Source organism: Pseudonaja textilis, chromosome Z (genome assembly GCF_049901715.1).
Source record: "Pseudonaja textilis isolate UNSWEBS1 chromosome Z, rPseTex1.2, whole genome shotgun sequence".
Lineage (NCBI taxonomy): Eukaryota > Metazoa > Chordata > Lepidosauria > Squamata > Elapidae > Pseudonaja > Pseudonaja textilis.
Genome location: NC_142008.1, coordinates 40,911,652 through 40,931,501, shown reverse-complemented (window position 1 = coordinate 40,931,501; position 19,850 = coordinate 40,911,652). Strand labels below are relative to the sequence as shown.

The window sequence follows — 19,850 nt, the reverse complement described above, 5'->3', positions numbered from 1 at the left end:
GGATTGTGGGCCTGATAAACACAGTTTGATGTCTGCAGCCAGACAGTTGGAGCTCTGAGTAACAGGAGGGCCAGTGGTGATGTGAAGTTCAATCTTCTCAAAGGTCCTATTTGCTATTTTCCAGAGTGAAATAGAAAGGAGGAAGGAGAAAATGAGGCATTTGTGGCTTTGGGGCCCCCTCTTTCAATATAGATTAAAAATTGAACCTATTAAGTTGTATACATATAGTATGTGGTTTCTTTATGTGTAAATCCTCACATGTGTTTCCCTACCTTGAAAATCTTCAAAATGCCAGATGTCAACTTTTGCATAGATCACTGGTAGATAAAACAATGTGGTTTGGCAGCAGTTTCTGTCTGTCACTGGAAATACTGTAGTTTGAATATAAGGAGCATTTTTCACACCTTTTTAAATAAGATGTTTGGACTAAATCGTTGGTATGAAAGTAAACAACAGTCTGGATAAAAATAACTTTCCATTGTATTTTTGATGCATACATTTTAAAGACTTAAAAAAATATAAAACCTTAGTGAAAATGCTCTTAAATTTTGCTAAAATATATATGAGAAAATATTGGATCAATTTAACAATATAAAAAGGTTTGCAATAATTTCTACACAGGTTAATTCAGATATATATTTACTTAACTTTCTTTGTAGCATTTAATGTGGAGGTATTAAAATTAAAATTTGCATGCAAGTAGAAAAATAATAGTATATATATGTTGGGCATGCTACAACTATGGGATATCTATGATACGAATAAAAGGACATTTGGGCAGGGATGGTAGGCACGCTGGTGCACTTATGCACGCACCTTACAGACCTCTTAGGAATGGTATGAGGTCAACAGTAGACAGTCTAAGATTAAAATTTGGGGGGGTTGGGGAAGAAACCACAGAGTCAGGTAGTGTACTCCAAGCATTGCCCACTCTGTTGCTGAAGTTATATTTCCTGCAATCAAGTTTGTGGTTTACCTTAAGTTTGTATCTGTTGTGTGCATGTGTACTGTTGTGGTTGAAGCTGAAGTAGTCATTGATGGGTAGGACATTGCAGTAGATAATTTTATGTGCTACGCTTAGGTCAGATCAAAGGCGGCGTAGTTCTAAGTTGTCTCAGCCTAAAATTTCAAGTCTGGTGGTATTCTCTTGCAAGTAGAGGAGTGGAGGACTCTTCTCAGACAGATGAGCTATATTCGAGAATTGGTCTAGCAAATGTTTTGTATGGTCTAGTTAGCAGTACAATATTACCTGGAAAAAACCTACACAGGGTTAGGTTAACAACTCTTAATGCCTTTTTGGCAATGTTGTTTCAGTGGGCTCTGGCACTTAGATCATTGGAGATGAGTACTCCAAGGTCCTTGACAGAGTGAGGGTTGTCTACAAGGTCATGCCCGTCCAGCTTGTATTTTATTTTCTGATTTTTTTTCCAATATGTAGGACAGAGCATTTATTTGTTGAGATTTGAAGTTGCCAATTGTTTAACCATTCTGATACATAGTCAAGGTCTTTTTGAAGGATAGCAGCATTGTCGGTGGTGCTGAATAGTTTTACATCATCAGCGAAGAGAACACAAATGCTTTTAATAAAAGGTCATTTATGTAAAGTATAAAGAGAGTTGGTCCTAGAACGCTGCCTTGGGGGACACCACTGTTAACAGGAGGATTTGATAGGGTGCTCCCTCTTTTGACCATTTGTTGTCTGTTTGACAGGAATGCAGCTATCCAATTATGCAGGGGTCTGGAGATGCCAGGCTTTAGAGATTTTAGTTTTAGAAGTAGTTTGTCGTGTACCACTGAATCAAAAGCTTTACAGAAGTCTATGTAAATTGTGTCTATTGATTTGCCCTGATTGAGTTGTGTAGTTCATATGTTTTCGCAGTGTAGGAATTGCAGGTTACAGGATAATTTTTTCTGAAACCAAATTGTTTGCTAGAGAGTAGGTTGTTTGTCTCTAAGTAGAAGGTAATGGATTGGTTAATGATTGATTCCATGACTTTGCAGCTGACGCAACATAAAGAGATTGGTCTGTAATTTTCAATTAGGCTGGGGTCTCCCTTTTTGAAGATGGGGGTGACCTTAGCTAGGACCATAGGTTGGGCAAGGAGCTGGTCCTGGAAGATTTTTCAAAGATTATACTTAGAGGTTATGCTATGGCAGTGGAGAGGTTTTTTTTAAGAAGTAGGCACATAATCCATTAGGTCCAATAGATAGAGATGGTTTTAGATTGTGTAGTACTTTTCCAATGTTACCTTCTGTAAAATTGGTATGTATTAGATGGTTGTAATTATCTGTGATATGACTATGAAATAGGGACTATGAAATATTGTGCATGAGCCATTGCCGTTTACAAAAACTGAGCCAAAGAATGTGTTAAAGAGGTTGGCTTGAATGGTTTCATCATTACAGTCTTTACTGTTAGGTCCTTTTAGGGGTGGGATGGGTCTCAAGTCTTTTGAGTTTGTTTACAAAATTATAGAAGGCACGGGTGGGTTTCTTGCACAGAAGGTTTTTCTCTTGTTTGATGTGATTGGTGCATCCAGTCTTTATCTGGTGGCATAAGTTTTTGTAGCGGCTTTTAAAGTTAACTACATGGCCAGTTTTGTTTTTTCACCAAAGAGATCTTTTTTTGGATTGGAGCTTCCCTATTATTATGGGTAATTTATTTTTCTTGGTTTTGCGGTTATTAGTGGTACATATAATTTAATGATTCTTTTAATTTGAGTAAAAAGATGTTGTAATGGTCTTTGGCAGTATTGCAGCCAATGAATAGAGTTTGCCATTCAAGAGATGAGAAGTCAGTGTCTATGAGATCATAGTTGGCTTTTTTAAAGTTATAATTGGGGTTCCCATTGTTATGGTGATTTTTGTGAGGACGTATGTTGGGACAAAAGTCAATCATGCTGTGGTCACTGTTGGAAAAGGGTTCTTTTATTTGTGGTCCATAAATTGAATTTAAACTCTTACAGAAGATGAGATCGAGGCAGTTGTTGAATCTAGTATTGCTCCAGTCCCAGATTAGTTACAGCATTGTACAGGGTTGCATGTATGGATTCAGTTGTACATTCATTTTGGGTCCAATTAATAAGAGGTAGATTGAGGTCACCAAGAAAGATAAGAACATGTGGGCAGGAGGTTGCCCACAATAGTAGTGAAGTTAACATGTAAAATGTCATAATCAGGGGCTCTGTAACAAATAAGAAGCGAAATGTGATATTTAAGGACAGCTCACAGACAATGGTCTCAGGAAGAGCAAGATCTTGAGTAACTTCGATATTTTTTAGATATAGGGACTTTTTATAGAAGATTGCAACACCACCTCCTCTACGGATGATTGGACCAGTAAATATGATAGCACATCAATCGTGCCTACCGTCCCTGTCCTATTGTATTTTTTTATTTTTTCTTATAAGTACCTATCTCATGAATTCAAAACTATATTTATTCTTATACCTGTATCTTGTAAGCGATTGACAAATTAAATAAATAATAAAAATAATCTCTTACTGTGGCAATGGAGTCAGGGAGGGATGCATTCAGCCATGTTTCACAGACAAATATAATGTTGAATGTAGCCCTATTTAGTAAGAGAAGGAATTCAGGTATTTTATTTATGAGGCTTCTTATATTAAATAGCTTGCATTTAAGGTCAGTAGTAGTTGGTATTGAGGAAGTTAGGGGCGGGCGTACCTAGTTTTGGATATGAACTATTTTTTTAGCTGATAACATAGCTGATAGAAGAAGAGGTAAACATCTTTTCAGACAGAAACTTTCTCACAAAAATGGGAAACTTGTGTACTGGCAAGGAAGCGCGAAGAACTGATAGTGGCATCCAAGTCAAAATAGACAAGATAGTATACACAATGTCATGTTTGTGTACATGAATGCAATATTGATGCACATACAAAAGGGAAGGGACTTCTACTGCAAGGTCATGATAGTCATGTTATCTCTTTTGAACTATCCTTCCCTTGACGCTACTAGTTAATATACTAGAAGAGAGAAATTGAGGGAAAACGGAAAAGAGCAGGTCACAGCGGCTCAATGCTCCCGATGTCTGTTCTTCTTTTTGTGTTGTTACTTCTTTTTGTTCCTGCATTTTACTCCATCCTGCAACGGACTAACGGACTATCGAGAAGACCTGATAAGTATAGGACAGCAATTCAAGACTGAAATCACCTATGCTTATACAGAATCGCACAATATCCCATTGGAGCTAACAAGATCTCTGGGAGCTCCATGGATCGTTGTCGGATCAAGCAAGCATAGGAGACGGTGTAGGGAGAGAAAACAGAAGCGGGGATGCAGAGCAGGCCTCAATTGAGGAAGAGACCGCAGAAACCCCCATTACCATCTATGTTCCTCACATCTCTCGTAAACAAAGTGGATGAACTACAGCTGCAGATCTCCCACAATCACACAATTCGTGAGTGCTGTCTGCTAATCGTCACAGAATCCTGGCTGCACCCGTAAATCCTGATGCTACAGTGAAGTTAGCAGACCGGACCTTGCACTGTCAAGATCGCAATATAGCCTCCGGTAAGAGAAGAGGAGGGGGCCTAATTATTTATGTACGTAAAGACTGGTGCACAAAATAACAAACAGCCATTGCTCACCAGATTTAGAGGCCATGACTGTTCAGTGTAGACCGTTTTATCTGCCACGGGAGCTAACAGTAGTTACCATCACTGCTGTATATTTACCTCCAGATGCTAATGTTAGCATGGCACTCAGTCACCTTCAAGACATAATTACTATGAAACAGAGAGCTCATCCTGAGGGCATTCACATCATTGCTGGGGATTTCAACAGAGCATGCCTAAAAACTGTGCTCCCTAAACTTTACCAACATGTTAAGTGCCCAACCAGGGGAAAAAACACATTTGATCATGCGTATTCAAATATTAAGCATGCTTATAGAGCAAAACCTCTTCCCCACTTAGGACAATCAGACCATCTCACCCTGCTCTTACTACCATCCTACACTCCCCTTAGGAAGAGAACAAAACCTAGCAGTCAAACTATTAGATGTTTGCCTGAAAATGCCCTCTCCCAACTTCAGGACTGTTTTGCCTGCACAGATTGGAGCATCTTCAAACAACAGGACTTCGAGTTATACACAGAGACTGTGCTTTTCTACATGAAGACCTGTGTAGAAAATGTCACTGGACAAACGCATACGGACCTTCCCAAACAGGAAACCCTGGATGACCAGTGAAGTCCAGACTCTGATCAGGACCTGTGACCTGGCTTTCAGAGCAGGTGACACCTCACAGTACAGCACTGCCAGAGCTGAGCTGAGAAGGGGCATCAAACATGCTAAAGAGATGTATAGGAGGAAGGTCGAGGGCCACTTTACTGACAGTGACCCACAGCAGATGTGGAGGGGGATACAGGCCCTGACCAACTATAAAGGCCAGGGCCCAACAAACAGCGAGAGCAGTAGCACTCTGGCAGAGGAGCTAAAAAGCTTTTTTGCACGCTTTGAGACCACCAAGAATCTGGACATACTGCCTCACGAGGACCATGACGCTGCACCTCTTTCTCTTCAGGTGCATGAGGTGAGAAAAACACTGAGAGCAGTAAATCTCATGAAAGCTGCTGGGCCTGATGGCATTCCTGGTGCAGTAGTTAAAGCGTGTGCAGTTGGCAGAAATACTTACAGAGCTGTTCAGTCTATCTTTAACACATGCCATTATCCCACAATGCCTGAAGGCTGCAACCATCATCCCAGTTCCCCAAAAAACAAATATAAACACTCTCAATGATTATAGACCCATAGCGTTAACAAGCTCCATTATGAAGGTTTTTGAGCGACTAGTTTCACAGCACATCAGAGACTGCCTCCCGCCCTCCTTTGATCAACATCAGTTTGCTTATAGAGCAAACCGATCTACAGAGGATGCTGTGTCCGTCACACTTCATAGAGCACTGAGTCATCTGGAGAACAAACGGAGCTATGTGAGGATTCTCTTTGTGGACTACAGCTCTGCATTTAACACTATCATCCCAGATATACTAGTAACCAAACTGTATAATCTGCAGGTTCCCACCCCTAGATGTTCCTGGATTAAGAACTTTTTGACAAACAGACCACAGTCTGTTAGACTTGGCCCCGACCTTTCTTCCATTATTACATTCAGTACTGTTAGGGATACACCCCTAGCAAGATCTGCAGGGCAGTCAGGCAGGCAGGCAAAATATGTGAGATAAACGTTGTGTAGCTTACACTCAGTAAAAACAGATACAAGTGCTAATTAAATAGTTTTATTCCAGCAAGAGGTAAAGCATAGTCAAAACAGTCCGTATATCATTCACTTAGTTCAGTCCATCCAGGGAGTATTCATTTGCAAATTCCAGTGTCGAAAAAGAGAGGTCAGTACACTTACAAAATCAGTCCGGTGATTTATCTTCTCGCAGTAGAGAGATAAACTCCTCTCTTCCTTGAGCTTTTCTTCAGTAGGGAAACACACAGCTAACAAACATCAACGTAATCCAATCCAGTAATTGTCAGTAATTGCCAGCAAACTGTCAGCGTCTCGTCAGCAATCAATCAGGTCCTCTTGCTGCCTCTTATGGTGGTTTCACACCACACCCAAAATTACATGCATTTGCATTTAAAGTGACACACACTTAAACTAACAATAATCATAGCTTATATATATTATTTTACCCAAACTACGTTAGGTGACCTATGTTATACCTAACATTCTCCCCTTTTGGGTAATATAATAATATATATATCTATTTACAACTTTAACCCATAGTCATCACAACTCTCTTTGTGTTTCACTGCACCTTGGGCTTTTGTGAACTGATCAGCAATATTTTGCTCAGTCATACAATATTCCAATCTTATTAAACCATCTTTTACAGATTGTCTTACATTCAGATATCTAAGATCTGTATGCTTAGATCTCGTTTTTACAGCAATATTTGTAGCCATCTGTATGGCTGCTTGATTGTCCTCATACACTACAATGGAATCATTAACAGTTAATCCCATATCTAACAACAACTGTTTATACAGAATTAAATCAGTACATAATAAGGATAGACATGAAAATTCTGCTTCCATTGTGGACATACTTATGTGTTGCTGTCTAATTGACCTCCAACCAATCAATGCTTTTCCTAGTAGTATAGCCATTCCTGAAGTTGATTTCCTAGTGTTTATATCTGTTGCAAAACTTGCATCAGCATATGCACTTAAAATCAAATCATCTTTTGGCTCCAAATACAATGCATAGTGCATTGTCCTTTTAAGATATCTTAAGATACGTTTTGCTGCTTGCCAGTGTCGTTCAGCGGGTTCAGTGTTGAATCGAGCCAATTGATTAACGCCATAGGCAATATCTGGCCTTGACCAATTACTAATGTACGATAGACTGCCAATTAGCGACTGATAGATAGTCTTATCGAATTTTGAACTCTGAGCATCAGTCCGGCAAAATTCCTGACTCATTGGAGTTTTTGCTGGCTTACAAAGTTCCATCTCATATGTTTTTAGTAATTGATAAATCTTATCCTCTTGAGATATCTTATAGCCACGATTGGTTTTATTTATTGTCAATCCGAGATACTGTTTTATCTCTCCTAATTGCTTTAATTTTATCCTCTTTCCTAATAATGATATTATTTCAGTAGCTTCATTATTAGTTTTTGTAATTAATGCAATATCATCTGTAAACAACAATAATAATGACACTATTCCATTTGTCTCTCTTTTAAATAAACATGGATCAGCTAAACCTGCTTTAAACCCTATATTGTTTAACTCCTTAACAATATATTGGTTCCATTCGTAACCAGATTGTTTTAATCCATAGAGACTCTTTTTAAGTTTCCAACAGTCATTATTAGTTTTATCATCCTTAATCCCTACAGGTTTCTTTAGGTATATAGTGTGCTGCAATGGTGCATGCAGATAGGCAGTTTCTACATCTAAATGATTTATGATATAGTTTTTCTTAGCTGCCCACACTAAAGCTGCTCTCAAGGTTGTTGCTTTTAGACTTGGTGCAAACACTTCATCATAATCACATGCAGTTTGATTAAATCCTTGAGCTACCAACCTAGACTTATGGGTAACAGTCCCATTATTACCTGTTTTTAATTTAAATATCCATTTGCATCCAATGGACTTTTCACCTGGAGGTAATTTGGCATTCTCATAGACTCCCATCTGTTTTAGTGAATTCAGTTCCTTTTGCATTGCTGTATGCCAGTTCTCCTGATCCTTCGCAGGATACAATTTTAGTTCTTCCACAGTGGTTGGAATTTTACTAATCTGGCACACCACACTTGCCTGATACCTATCAGGTGGTCTACTTACTCGTGTTGACCGTCTAGGTAGAACAGGACTCACAGGTGGACTCTTATCTATCACCTGTTCCAGGTTATCTATTTCTTCTTCACTTATTTCTTCTTTAATTGGTCCTATTTTCTCTTCCTTTACTTTCTCTTTAATTGGATTTTCCTCATCACTAGTATGGTGGCTCGGGCCCCTGTAGGTTTCCATAATTACACTTTTATTCGAATCTTGTTCCAATTTTTGCCATCCTACATGTTCCAGGAATTTAGCACTAGCACTACAATAAATTTTAGTTGTGCCCTCTTCCCAGAACCTGTAAGATCTATGGTTAGATTCGTAACCTACAAAATATAATCTTTTAGCCCTATGCTGTCCCTTATGTCTCAGTTGTGTAGGAATATGCACCCATGCTGGTGCTCCAAATGTGTGCATATAGCTTAGGTCAGGTTTTCTACCATGCCACCGTGTGAATGGTAATTCACCTGTTGTTGAGTTAACAACATTATTCAATATATGATTGCCACACATTGTTGCTTCTCCCCACAAATTCTCAGGTAATCCTGAATCTGACAACATAGTACGAGCCATTGCCTGCAGTTTTTGGCCTCGCCTTTCTATAAAGGAATTAGGTTGTGGCCTATATGGTGCAGACCTTTTATGTTCTACACCTGCCATCTTCAGTCTATTTTGGAATTTATTATTTATAAATTCCGTACCATTATCAGTTACAAGAGTTACTAGTTTCCTTTTAGTTTTTCTCTCTGCAAACTTCAACCAATTAAAGAAATTCTGATATGTTTCCGTTTTACTCTTCATTAAATAACAGAAACCAAATCTAGAATAATTATCAATTATACTTAATATATAACAAGCACCTCCCACACTTGGTTTTTTAGGACCTATAATATCAGCAAATACGACTTCTAGAGGCTCCTTAGTCTTAAATCCATTAATTCTATTTGCTGGTATTACCTTGCTTTTTTCTTGACTGCAAGCATTGCAGTGCAAATACTTACTGCAAGGCTTTAGTTTTATACCTTTAGACAGTTCAACCGTTTGCTTGAGCATTTTAAAATTTATATGCCCTAAACGTCTGTGTAACAAATGTATGCATTCATCATGAGGTTTAACATTATTATACACTGTGTTAGCCACCTCTAATTGATTATCATTTAACACATACAATTCACCCTTTAAAGTTGCAGTCACTTTTTTACCTTCCTTTTCTATTATGCAGTTTTCTCCCCTAAAGGTAACTACATAACCTAGTTTAATCAAAACTCTAACCGAAAGCAAATTAAACTTAAGTTGTGGTACATATAACATTTTTACATTTTCTTTTATGCAAGAACAATATGCAGTACCTTGACCTCTTGCTTTCAGTTTCCAACCATTAGGTAATGATATCTGCTGTGAACTCGTGGACATCTTAATAAATCTTTTCTTATCTTTTGTTATGCAGTGCGATGCTCTACTATCTACAACCCAAAAATTATTATTGTTCACAGTTTGGTTGCTATACATGGCTAACTCTAAGCATTTTTTATCCTTTTGATGCCTTTTAGCATTCTGGCTGGCATTGTGGCATTTTTCTTTCTTGCAGAATCTAGCCAAATGTCCTTTTCTTCCACAATTAAAACATTTTCTAATTGTGTAGGCTGACCTAAGATAATTCCTCTTCTTGTGGTTGTTCCCTTCTGAGTTGATCCCTTTCAAGCCTTCTCCTGGCTTCTTCAATTAACCTGCCAGTAATGTCAGTTAATGTGAGGTTATCCTTTGGTAGCACTTCCAATGAAGTTACGTAATCATCGTAGCTCTCATGTAATGAAGACAAAATTATATAAACCTGATGCAGTTCAGTGAAGATAAGCTCTTTTTCATGCAGCTCCTGAAAAATCCTCTTCATAGTGTTTATATGAGTCAACATGTCTCCATTCTTTTGAAGATGTGTTCTAAACAGCTTCCGTGTAAGATTTATATGAGCTCCTACACTGTCTCGAACATAAATCTTCTTTAAATTCTCCCAGCACTTAGCAGCTGTTTCTTCTCCACGAATATGGACAAGCTGCTGGTCGCAGAGTGTCAGTCCTATTATACAGAGAGCTTGCTCATTTTTCAGTTTATATTCTTGTATTTTGTGGGCATCATCTTCATCCTCTGGATCCCAAGCATCTACCTCTGGTGGGTTTTGAATTATATTCCACAAACCTTCTCTGCGTAGAAGTAGGCTGCATTTCATAGACCATGAAACATAGTTTGTTCCATCCAGTTTGGATATTAGAGACAAACTTGGTAAATTGACTTCTGCCATCTTTCTCTGGATATTAAACTATAATTAATAAACACAGCTGTCTGTTTACAGTATTGTGTAACTACACTAACTCTCACTTTATATAAGCCTGTTATATCCTGGTTAGTCTGACTGTGCAGCTGGGCCCATAACCAGTGTTAGGGATACACCCCTAGCAAGATCTGCAGGGCAGTCAGGCAGGCAGGCAAAATATGTGAGATAAACGTTGTGTAGCTTACACTCAGTAAAAACAGATACAAGTGCTAATTAAATAGTTTTATTCCAGCAAGAGGTAAAGCATAGTCAAAACAGTCCGTATATCATTCACTTAGTTCAGTCCATCCAGGGAGTATTCATTTGCAAATTCCAGTGTCGAAAAAGAGTGGTCAGTACACTTACAAAATCAGTCCGGTGATTTATCTTCTCGCAGTAGAGAGATAAACTCCTCTCTTCCTTGAGCTTTTCTTCAGTAGGGAAACACGCAGCTAACAAACATCAATGTAATCCAATCCAGTAATTGTCAGTAATTGCCAGCAAACTGTCAGCGTCTTGTCAGCAATCAATCAGGTCCTCTTGCTGCCTCTTATGGTGGTTTCACACCACACCCAAAATTACATGCATTTGCATTTAAAGTGACACACACTTAAACTAACAATAATCATAGCTTATATATATTATTTTACCCAAACTACGTTAGGTGACCTATGTTATACCTAACAAGTACTGGTTCCCCCCAGGGTTGTGTCTTGAGCCCCCTGCTATATGCCTTGTACACCTTTGACTGCTCACCAAGCCACGCAATAAACACCATCATAAAGTTTGCGGATGACACGACCGTGATTGATCTCATCTCTGGAGAGGATGAGATGGCATATAAGGCAGAAGTAGAGAACCTGTCTATCTGGTGTTCACAGAACAATCTGTCACTGAATGTCCATAAAACCAAAGAACTGATTATGGACTTCAGGAAACATGGACAGGACCACGCCCCACTCATCATCAATGGAGAACAAGTGGAAACTGTCCCTACGATCAGATTCCTTGGCATCCATATTTCAGCTGATATCTCCTGTCCCCTAATACCAAGGCCATAGTGAAGAAGGCTCAGCAGCGGCTGCACTTCCTGTGGGTTCTCAGGAAGAACAATCTGGATAAGAAGCTGTTGCTGGCTTTCTATAAAGCCTCTGTGGAGAGCACTCTGACCTATTGTCTGGGTGTGTAGTATGCAGGCTCCACAGGAAAACTGTACAGAGGGTGGTGGACACAGCTTAAAAGATCACTGGTTGCCCTCTGCCCGCTCTGGAAGACTTAGCCAGGTCCCGCTGCTAAAGCAGAATCAAGGCCATCATAGAAGACCCCTCACACCCTGGCAATTATCTTTTTGACCTGCTGCCGTCTGGATGGCGTTTTAGGTCAATAAAATCCCATACCACTAGACTAAAAAATAGTTTCTTTTCCTGGGCCATCCGAACCGCAAATAAACAACGAAGTCACTACCTTATTAAGATGTGAAAAGATGTGAAATCTCAATACCCCATTCAGATGAATAATAACATATTACAGTACAATCCATCTCTTGTGTATTATACTCAGCTAAGCGTTACAGTCAGTGTTGGATGTATATTTTTTGTATATTCGTAGATATTGTACTCTCAAATTGCAAATAGAGACATAAGTACTCTATTTTTCTTATCTTCATTTTTAAGTGCTTTGGTTTTATTGTATTGCAAACTGTTGCTAGGGTGCATCCACAGTTCTGTTGTACTTGTACAATGACAATAAAGTTCTTCTAATTCTTCTAATTTATGACCCAAAATGTGTTTTAGGCATTTAGGCTGCTGAAGATTTGTTGATTCTGGAGGTGATAAAATACCACTCTTGAAATGGACCACAATGGGTTCAAAAATCATTAAAAAAGGAATATGAGTAAAGAGAGTCATGTCTTCCTGCAGTGCCTACCCACCTCTCCCCCCCAATTCTATACCACTGGAACTCTGCAGTACTTGGGTTTCTTTCCCATTTGTCTATCATGTAGCACTTCTAAAACTCTCTGGACTTCATGTTGTGGAAGGAGGGCAGACCATGTGTCTCTGGGCCATGCAGCAGTGATCCAAATGCAGCCATCATTTTGTCCTGCCTGTTTGTGGCAGTTTTTTCCCAGACTATGTAGCAATGATCCTAATGTAGCCATTTTGTGTGCAGAACAAAATGCACAGCCACTTTTGCAGCCATGGCATGCAGCTGCGCAAAACAAAAAGATATTCCAGGGTTCTGGAACACCTCAGAGCTCTTCAAAAGGTAAGTGAGGAGAGGAATGTTTGGCTTGGTGCAGTGGGAATCAGGTCCAAGGTCTGGTGGGAATGGGAAAAGGCCTGTTGGATACTAAAGCATGGGAACTGGAACATGGAGTGTTTTGCAGATGGGAGAATCTTTAGGAGAGCCAGGGCAGGCAGGCCTGGGCTTGTACTAGGCCTCTCCCACCCAGAAGGCACCCCACACTTCACATAACGATCCCCACACATTTGTTTGTTTCACTGGGGAGAGCAGGAGTGGAGTTGTTAGATGATGTGTTTCACATGATGACTGCTATAACAGGTAATTGTAATGGGCAGGCACCATTGCAGTCATGTCTTGAGGACTGCCTGTATGATAATGGAGTTTACAAATATTACTTTAGAAGTGATGCATTCAGCAAAGGGTACTGTTCCAGCTACCTATGCATTGTGGCTTTTGCTTATTTAGTGTTTTCGAAGAAGTGTTTGACAGGAAGCAATCAAGGCTACTTATTCATATATCCTTCAAAAGGTTAAGCTGGATTGATGAACATATATATCATCTCAGATTCTAAAGTTATTTCAATTTTACAGCTGCCAGTTTTGATCCAGAGATTCGTGAAAAAAATTGCTTCAGATGCACTTTTTCTAGTCTTATACAAATGTGGATTATATTATTTTGTTTATTACTGGTTTTATTTTAAAGCCTGTATTGTTGAGAAAAACCAGAGACATTGCTAATACATATTGCTTTTCTTTATACTGATTTTGCCTTAAATATTCTCCCCTCCGCATATCTCAAAGTACATAGCTTTTTAGATATTCCTAATGAGCCAGACTGTTGCTGAGTATAGGAAAAAATTAATAAACACCAAAATAATGACTAAGATTGAATTCTTTTTATCTGCTACAAGAGTGGAAAATAGCCAGCTCAACATTCTTCAGTTTTTTGACACTCAAGGTGTGATCAGAGATTACTTACCAACTGCAAGAGAATGGGGAATGAGTTCATTAAAATTGTGCTCCCTTTCACACATAAAAGAAAATGTCTTCCAATATGACTTGTAGAACAGTTTACATTCTTTCCCCCTTTTCTTTTAAAGGAATATTGAGATCTTAATTGAGATCCTTCTTTTGAGGTTTAAAAATGACTACTATTATATATATCCTTATATATGGTGTTAGAAATGTTAAGGTTTTTATTACATATAAAGTTATGTATGAAATTACATGCTTGTGCTTTCTTTTCCATGTCCTTTAAGTATTACTTTAAAGAAAGAATTAGTTGGCCTTAAGTGTAAGAGAAATAGAACCAAAATGGGGCCAGTGAAAAACAAATTATATATATTAGAGTGTAAAAACTACTTCTTGTTATTTTAAAAACAATAACAAAATATCACGATAATAAAATAGACTCTATGCACAAAATAGTTTATTTCGTTTTATTTTTAAAGTTTTCCCCTTTTTTAGAATGGAAGGGAAGATTAAAGCTCTTAGTGTTTTTTTTCTTTTTCATCTTTATAATCCAAGGGTTTTTTGTGCGTATTAGTATTGGGCTTTTTATTTCTTTTATCATATATGTTTTTTATAAAATAGGTTAGTGTTTTTTTAAATACATACTCTTTTATACAGTAGTAATATATGTGTCATTGTATAGTTATTTAATTTATACATTTAGTTAGATATTCATAATTAATGGTTTTAAAGAAATGTTGATAGCACTGTTTTTGTAGCTTGATAAAATATATTTAAAAACTGCAATAGATTTTTTGAAAGACTTGGATTATGCATATCCCCATCAAGTTATAGAGTTTTATAAGAAGTCCAAATACTGTGCCCTACATTGTAACTCTGCCTCTACCGACATCTTTATTTTTTTCCTTAGTAGGAAAAAATTCTGATAAAAGCATGAAATACTTTGTCTCCTCAGACATAATTCTACCATGACCAGGTAGGAGCTACCAGAAACAAAAAGGAAGGTTAAATCTAAATAATCATAACAATAAGTTGTAGGAGCATAGTAATAATAATAATAATCTGTGAACACGCTATTCATGCCTATAGAGAAAAACACCCGTGATGGCAAATGGCAAAATGATACAGCTTCTGCAAAAACCAAATATAGACAGTTGTATTGCACCAAAGCTTGAGTGCCTTAGGTGCCAACAATATTTAGTCCTGCCCTGGGTCATAAGGGAAGACGACACTCCCTAGAAATGACTCCCTATTCAGCAGCTCTTGGCCATTAAAAACCTGGCAAGAAAACAGATTTGTTTGGCAGTAACACACTACAGAGCCGTAATAACCAAGGCAGTGAATTTCTGCTTTGATTGTGTTAACTGCCAAAGCATCCACTGTACTTAGGACCAAGAGGGGGACTCCATAGCTTTGAAGCCTGCTGACTGGTTTTCTAAAGGTTGAAATCCAACCCATTCTATACAGTGTTCCCTGTAGGAAATGGTTCATTGTTACCTTGAGATGGGCCAATTCTCAGCAAATCTATTCTTCATAGATCTTTTTATAAATTGGGATTCTACCCATTTTCTCTAGATAAGGTTTATATCTTGTGTTACATTACTGTTTGAAGTCAAACAATCCTTTATCTATTGTGTGTGTGGACAATAATTCTATTTGAGTTAGGCCCTGATGTATAAAGCATTACTTAGTGCTTGTTTGCATACTTGCTAATGAAAAATAACAAATTGGTGATGCTCATATGCCTACGGGTAATGTAAAGAACAAAGCAAATTGCAAAATGTTTGTTTGCTGTTGCTACTGGGATGTAAATGACCTGGGCTCATTATTGCCCTAATGTTGTTTAACACACCATAAAATGCTCTGGAAATTAGAAGCAGGATTCCCCCTCCCCTGTGTGTCCTTGGCCCATCTGGTGTAAATGAAGAGCTTCTCGCTGTATTTTAGCTGTCAACCTGCTGTGTTTCTACAATCCAAAGCAGGATTGCCCATGCTATTTGAGCTGAGATTTTTGTATTGCTTGAATAATCTTTTGTCTAGAAGGAGGTAATTGTTCTCTTTCAGCTAATATTTCAGGAGGCCATTCGTCCAGGGACTCTCCAACAAAACTAAATTCCTGTTGATTTGATTCATCAGCTGCCACATGGAAGGTTTTGGAGCATGGAAAGAAATGTGTTTTCTCCTGTTTAAACAAGATTATTTATCCCTTCAGCAAGAACTGAAAAATGAGCTTTTATTCCTTTTCTTTTGAAATTTCTTTCCCAGTTTTGCTGAATTTGCTAAAACAGTCTAACCTTTTAATAAACAGTCATTATGAAATAGACTCACTTTTAGCATTTCATTCTAATTGTTTAATTTCTCTCTCCTAGGGGGTTCAGGTACAGGCAGATTACATCCCCTTGTTGAACTCTCTTGCAGTATATGGTTGGCAGCTGACCTGTGTGCTTCCCACTCCAATTGTAAAGACAAAGAGGTATGGTCAAGAGACAGTCTTCCCTTAAGTTTAAAAGTCAGTCATAAAAATGGTCATTGATCTTACAATAAGCCTGCACAGAAGCTGCCTATATAACATAGAGCATGAAGTGTTCAGCCCTTTCTCTTTTTATGCCGATAATCTTGCAGTGCAAGTAGAAAGCAGTCTTTGGCAAGCACAGGGGAGACTATGCAAGCTGCAGATGGAAGTCTGCAGCTTGCATAGAAGTCCTATTATCTGAGACATTATCAATTGTTTAATTTTCTTTTCCGGATAAAAGTATGGTTGAAGTCATTCCTCCTTGCTGGCTCATATCCCAGATTGTCTTTCATGTGGGAGTGATATTCACCTGCACAACATCTCACACTTTCTCAAAGAGTCTTTAATCTCCAGACACAGGGATCTTTTTTGAGGGGGCTGTGGAAAGCTACAGGGGAAAGCAGGAAAATTTCATCCCATGAATATAAATTATTGTCATAGAATTCAAAGATACAAAAGCTATATAGCTTCCATGCCATTTGCTGCTACTTTCCCTTGTATGTCTGCCATTTATCTTTGTTCCTTTGTAGAAGGCTTAATCTTTAAACATCATTAGCACTAGATCCAGTGTGCCAGGGTGCTAAACCAGTATCTTAAGCCAAAAAACAAACACAATTCCCCTGCCTCTCTAAAAAGTACTGAATTTTTACTTGTGTCTTTAAAATGGTAGCCAGGATATAATGTAGAATTAGTGAGGATCGTGATTAGCCCTACTTAATATGATGCGCTAGCCTTGAATTGCTGTCCCTAGCCTTGAATTTGCTGATGCAAATACTTAATTCCCATCCTCACCCCCTTAAAGATAGTGCTCGAGCACCACATATAGATTGTTCTATTTTTCATAGAAAATGACTAGGCAGTGGTAGCTTGGCTTATCAGTTTGAATTCATTTATCAACATGGATTATTGCTGATTTCATTCATTTTTATATTCTGTTTCCTGTAACTTCAACTACATCTGTAGTAGGTTAATCTGTTATTAACCATTCTGATGAAGGGGAGCAAATTACATTAGGATTGAAGCACCCACAATTGTATTTATTTAAGCATTAGGATTGCAACATCCATAAAGGGGAGGTTCCTGCTGCCAGGGAGATGTGGACTGACATAGAAGGCAGATGGGCTTTCTTTTGACTTTTGTCCCCCAGCAACAGCAAAACTATTTCCTACAATTCAGCTGCCAAAATTCCATTCAGATTTCATTTCACTATCAATTGGCAGGTTCGATTCAGATATTAATGAACTTTTTCAATATGAATCTATTTAATCAGATGTTTGAAAGCTAGTAATTGTCATATGTTTTTTATTTCCATAAACTAATTATCTTTGAATGGCTGTAGATGATTGGCTCAGTATTTGCAAGTATCTTTGTAGCTATGGAATAAGCCACTCAATTAAAGCATAATCCTAAATGGTTAATTAGAAAGGCCAGCAAATTTAAGAAAGAAATTACCTCAAATATCTTAATAGGTGGTAGCACTTATTCTGTATTGCCAGTGCTTAAAAATTAAACAAGATCAAGCCTGGTTAATATTTGAATAGAAGGCCTCTATTGAATACCTAGGCTGTAAACCAGACTGAAAAGATGTCTTGGAAGAAGGCACTTCTGTAACAGAACCAAAAACAAAACAAATACCTGTTCATACATGTCCATTAGTCATCAGAGGTTGACCTTGACTGAAACAAGGCTTTATTTTAATAGATACAGGTGAAACTCGAAAAATTAGAGTATTGTGCAAGAGGTACACACTGCAAGATGCTTGAAGTCCAGTGTGAAGTTTTCACAGTCTGTTGATTTGGGGAGCCATGTCATCTGCTGATGTTGGTCCACTGTGCTTCATTAAGTCCAGGGTCAACGCAGCCATCTACTAGGAAATTTTGGAGCACTTCATGCTTCCTTCCACAGACGAGCTTTATGGGGATGCTGACTTCATTTTCCAGTAGGACTTGGCACCTGCCCACACTGCTAAAAGCACCAAAACCTGGTTCAATGACCGTGGGATTACTGTGCTTGATTGGCCAGCAAACTCGCCTGACCTGAATTCCACAGAGAATCTATAGGGCATTGCCAAGAGAAAGATGAGAGACATGAGACCGAACAATGCAGAAGAGCTGAAGGCCGCTATTGAAGCATCCTGGTCTTCCATAGTACCTCAGCAGTGCCACAGGCTGATAGCTTCCATGCCACGCTGCATTGAGGTAGTAATTGCTGCAAAAGGGGCCCAAACCAAGTACTAAGTACATATGCATGCTTATACTTTTCAGAGGTCTGATATTATTCTATGTACAATTCTTGTTTTATTGATTGCATGTACTATTCTAATTTTCTGAGATTGTGGATTTGGGGTTTTCATGAGCCGTAAACCATAATCATCTCAATTATGACACATCAAGCCTTGAACTATCTTGCTTTGCATGTAATGAGTCTTTTTCATATATTAGTTTCACCTTTTAAGTTGCATTATGAAATAAATGAACTTTTGCACGATATTCTAATTTTTTGAGTTTCACCTGTACATGTAGTGTACTGGGGAAAAAAGTTGACAGTTTTTGATTTAGCGTTGGCCTCATGCCTGTTTCAGGTTAGGGTTGTAGTTAGTGCTACAGAGCCTGCATGATGGAGTGGCATTGGAGAGACCAGTTTCAATCTGCATCATTGATGGAAGCTCACTGGGTGGCTTTGGAATATGATAGAGAGTTTCTCAGCCCTACCCACCTCATATTTTCAGGGAAAATGGAAGAAAGGAGCATTTATGCTCTTCCTTGAGCTTCTGGAAGGTACAAATCTGAAAATGAATTATATTCCAGACAATTACATAAGTATTCTGTGTGTTAGTCCATTGCCCATACCCCTTAATTGATGGGATATGGGCAACAGTATGTTGGAATGTGAAAGAGTGTAAGATTAGAAAAATCTATCAATAAAGAAATGAAAAATACTTTATTAGATTCAAATATGTTTTTCTTTTCTCCTTTTAGACAAAAACAACAAATTCCATTAGCCCTTAAACATAAACTAATTTATTATGGTGCACATGTTTTGGCTTTTAAAGTGTCATCTTGTGTTTTATACAGATTTATAGAAGTCCTTTAAGCCTTTTCAGATGTATGAAGATCCTAGTTTTGTTTTGCATTTGTGAAACAAAGAATGTTTGAGGAGATCTTTAAAATAAAGCCTTTAGAATTTGGACTGAATACAGTCAAAATATGTAAGACCATTTTTAAAATGGATCTGGCATGGTTCTCCCAACATGCAGCAAATTATGATACATACTCTTTTTTTAACCAAATCTTCTCTTGGAAATAAAGGTGATATAGTATATGTGACTATATTTTTGGAGAGAGTTGGAGGTTGGACTGTCTACCTCAGGCCTTACTATTGAGACTTTAGTTAAAGAAACAATGAATTAAGATACAATCTGTACAGTCTTGAGTTTTGTCAGACAGTGAATACAACAGGTGTTTTCTTTGCTTACATTCATAACAGCAA

The 19,850-nt window shown here is 38.1% G+C and overlaps 1 protein-coding gene across 1 annotated transcript in view; it reads left to right on the top strand.

Moving 5' to 3' along the window:
* Positions 1-19,850, top strand: part of RFTN1 (raftlin, lipid raft linker 1) — a 189,670-nt gene that overhangs the window by 152,881 nt on the left and 16,939 nt on the right. The window contains 1 exon segment of the mRNA XM_026708274.2: positions 16,219-16,322. Coding sequence (XP_026564059.2) covers positions 16,219-16,322 — 104 coding nt within the window.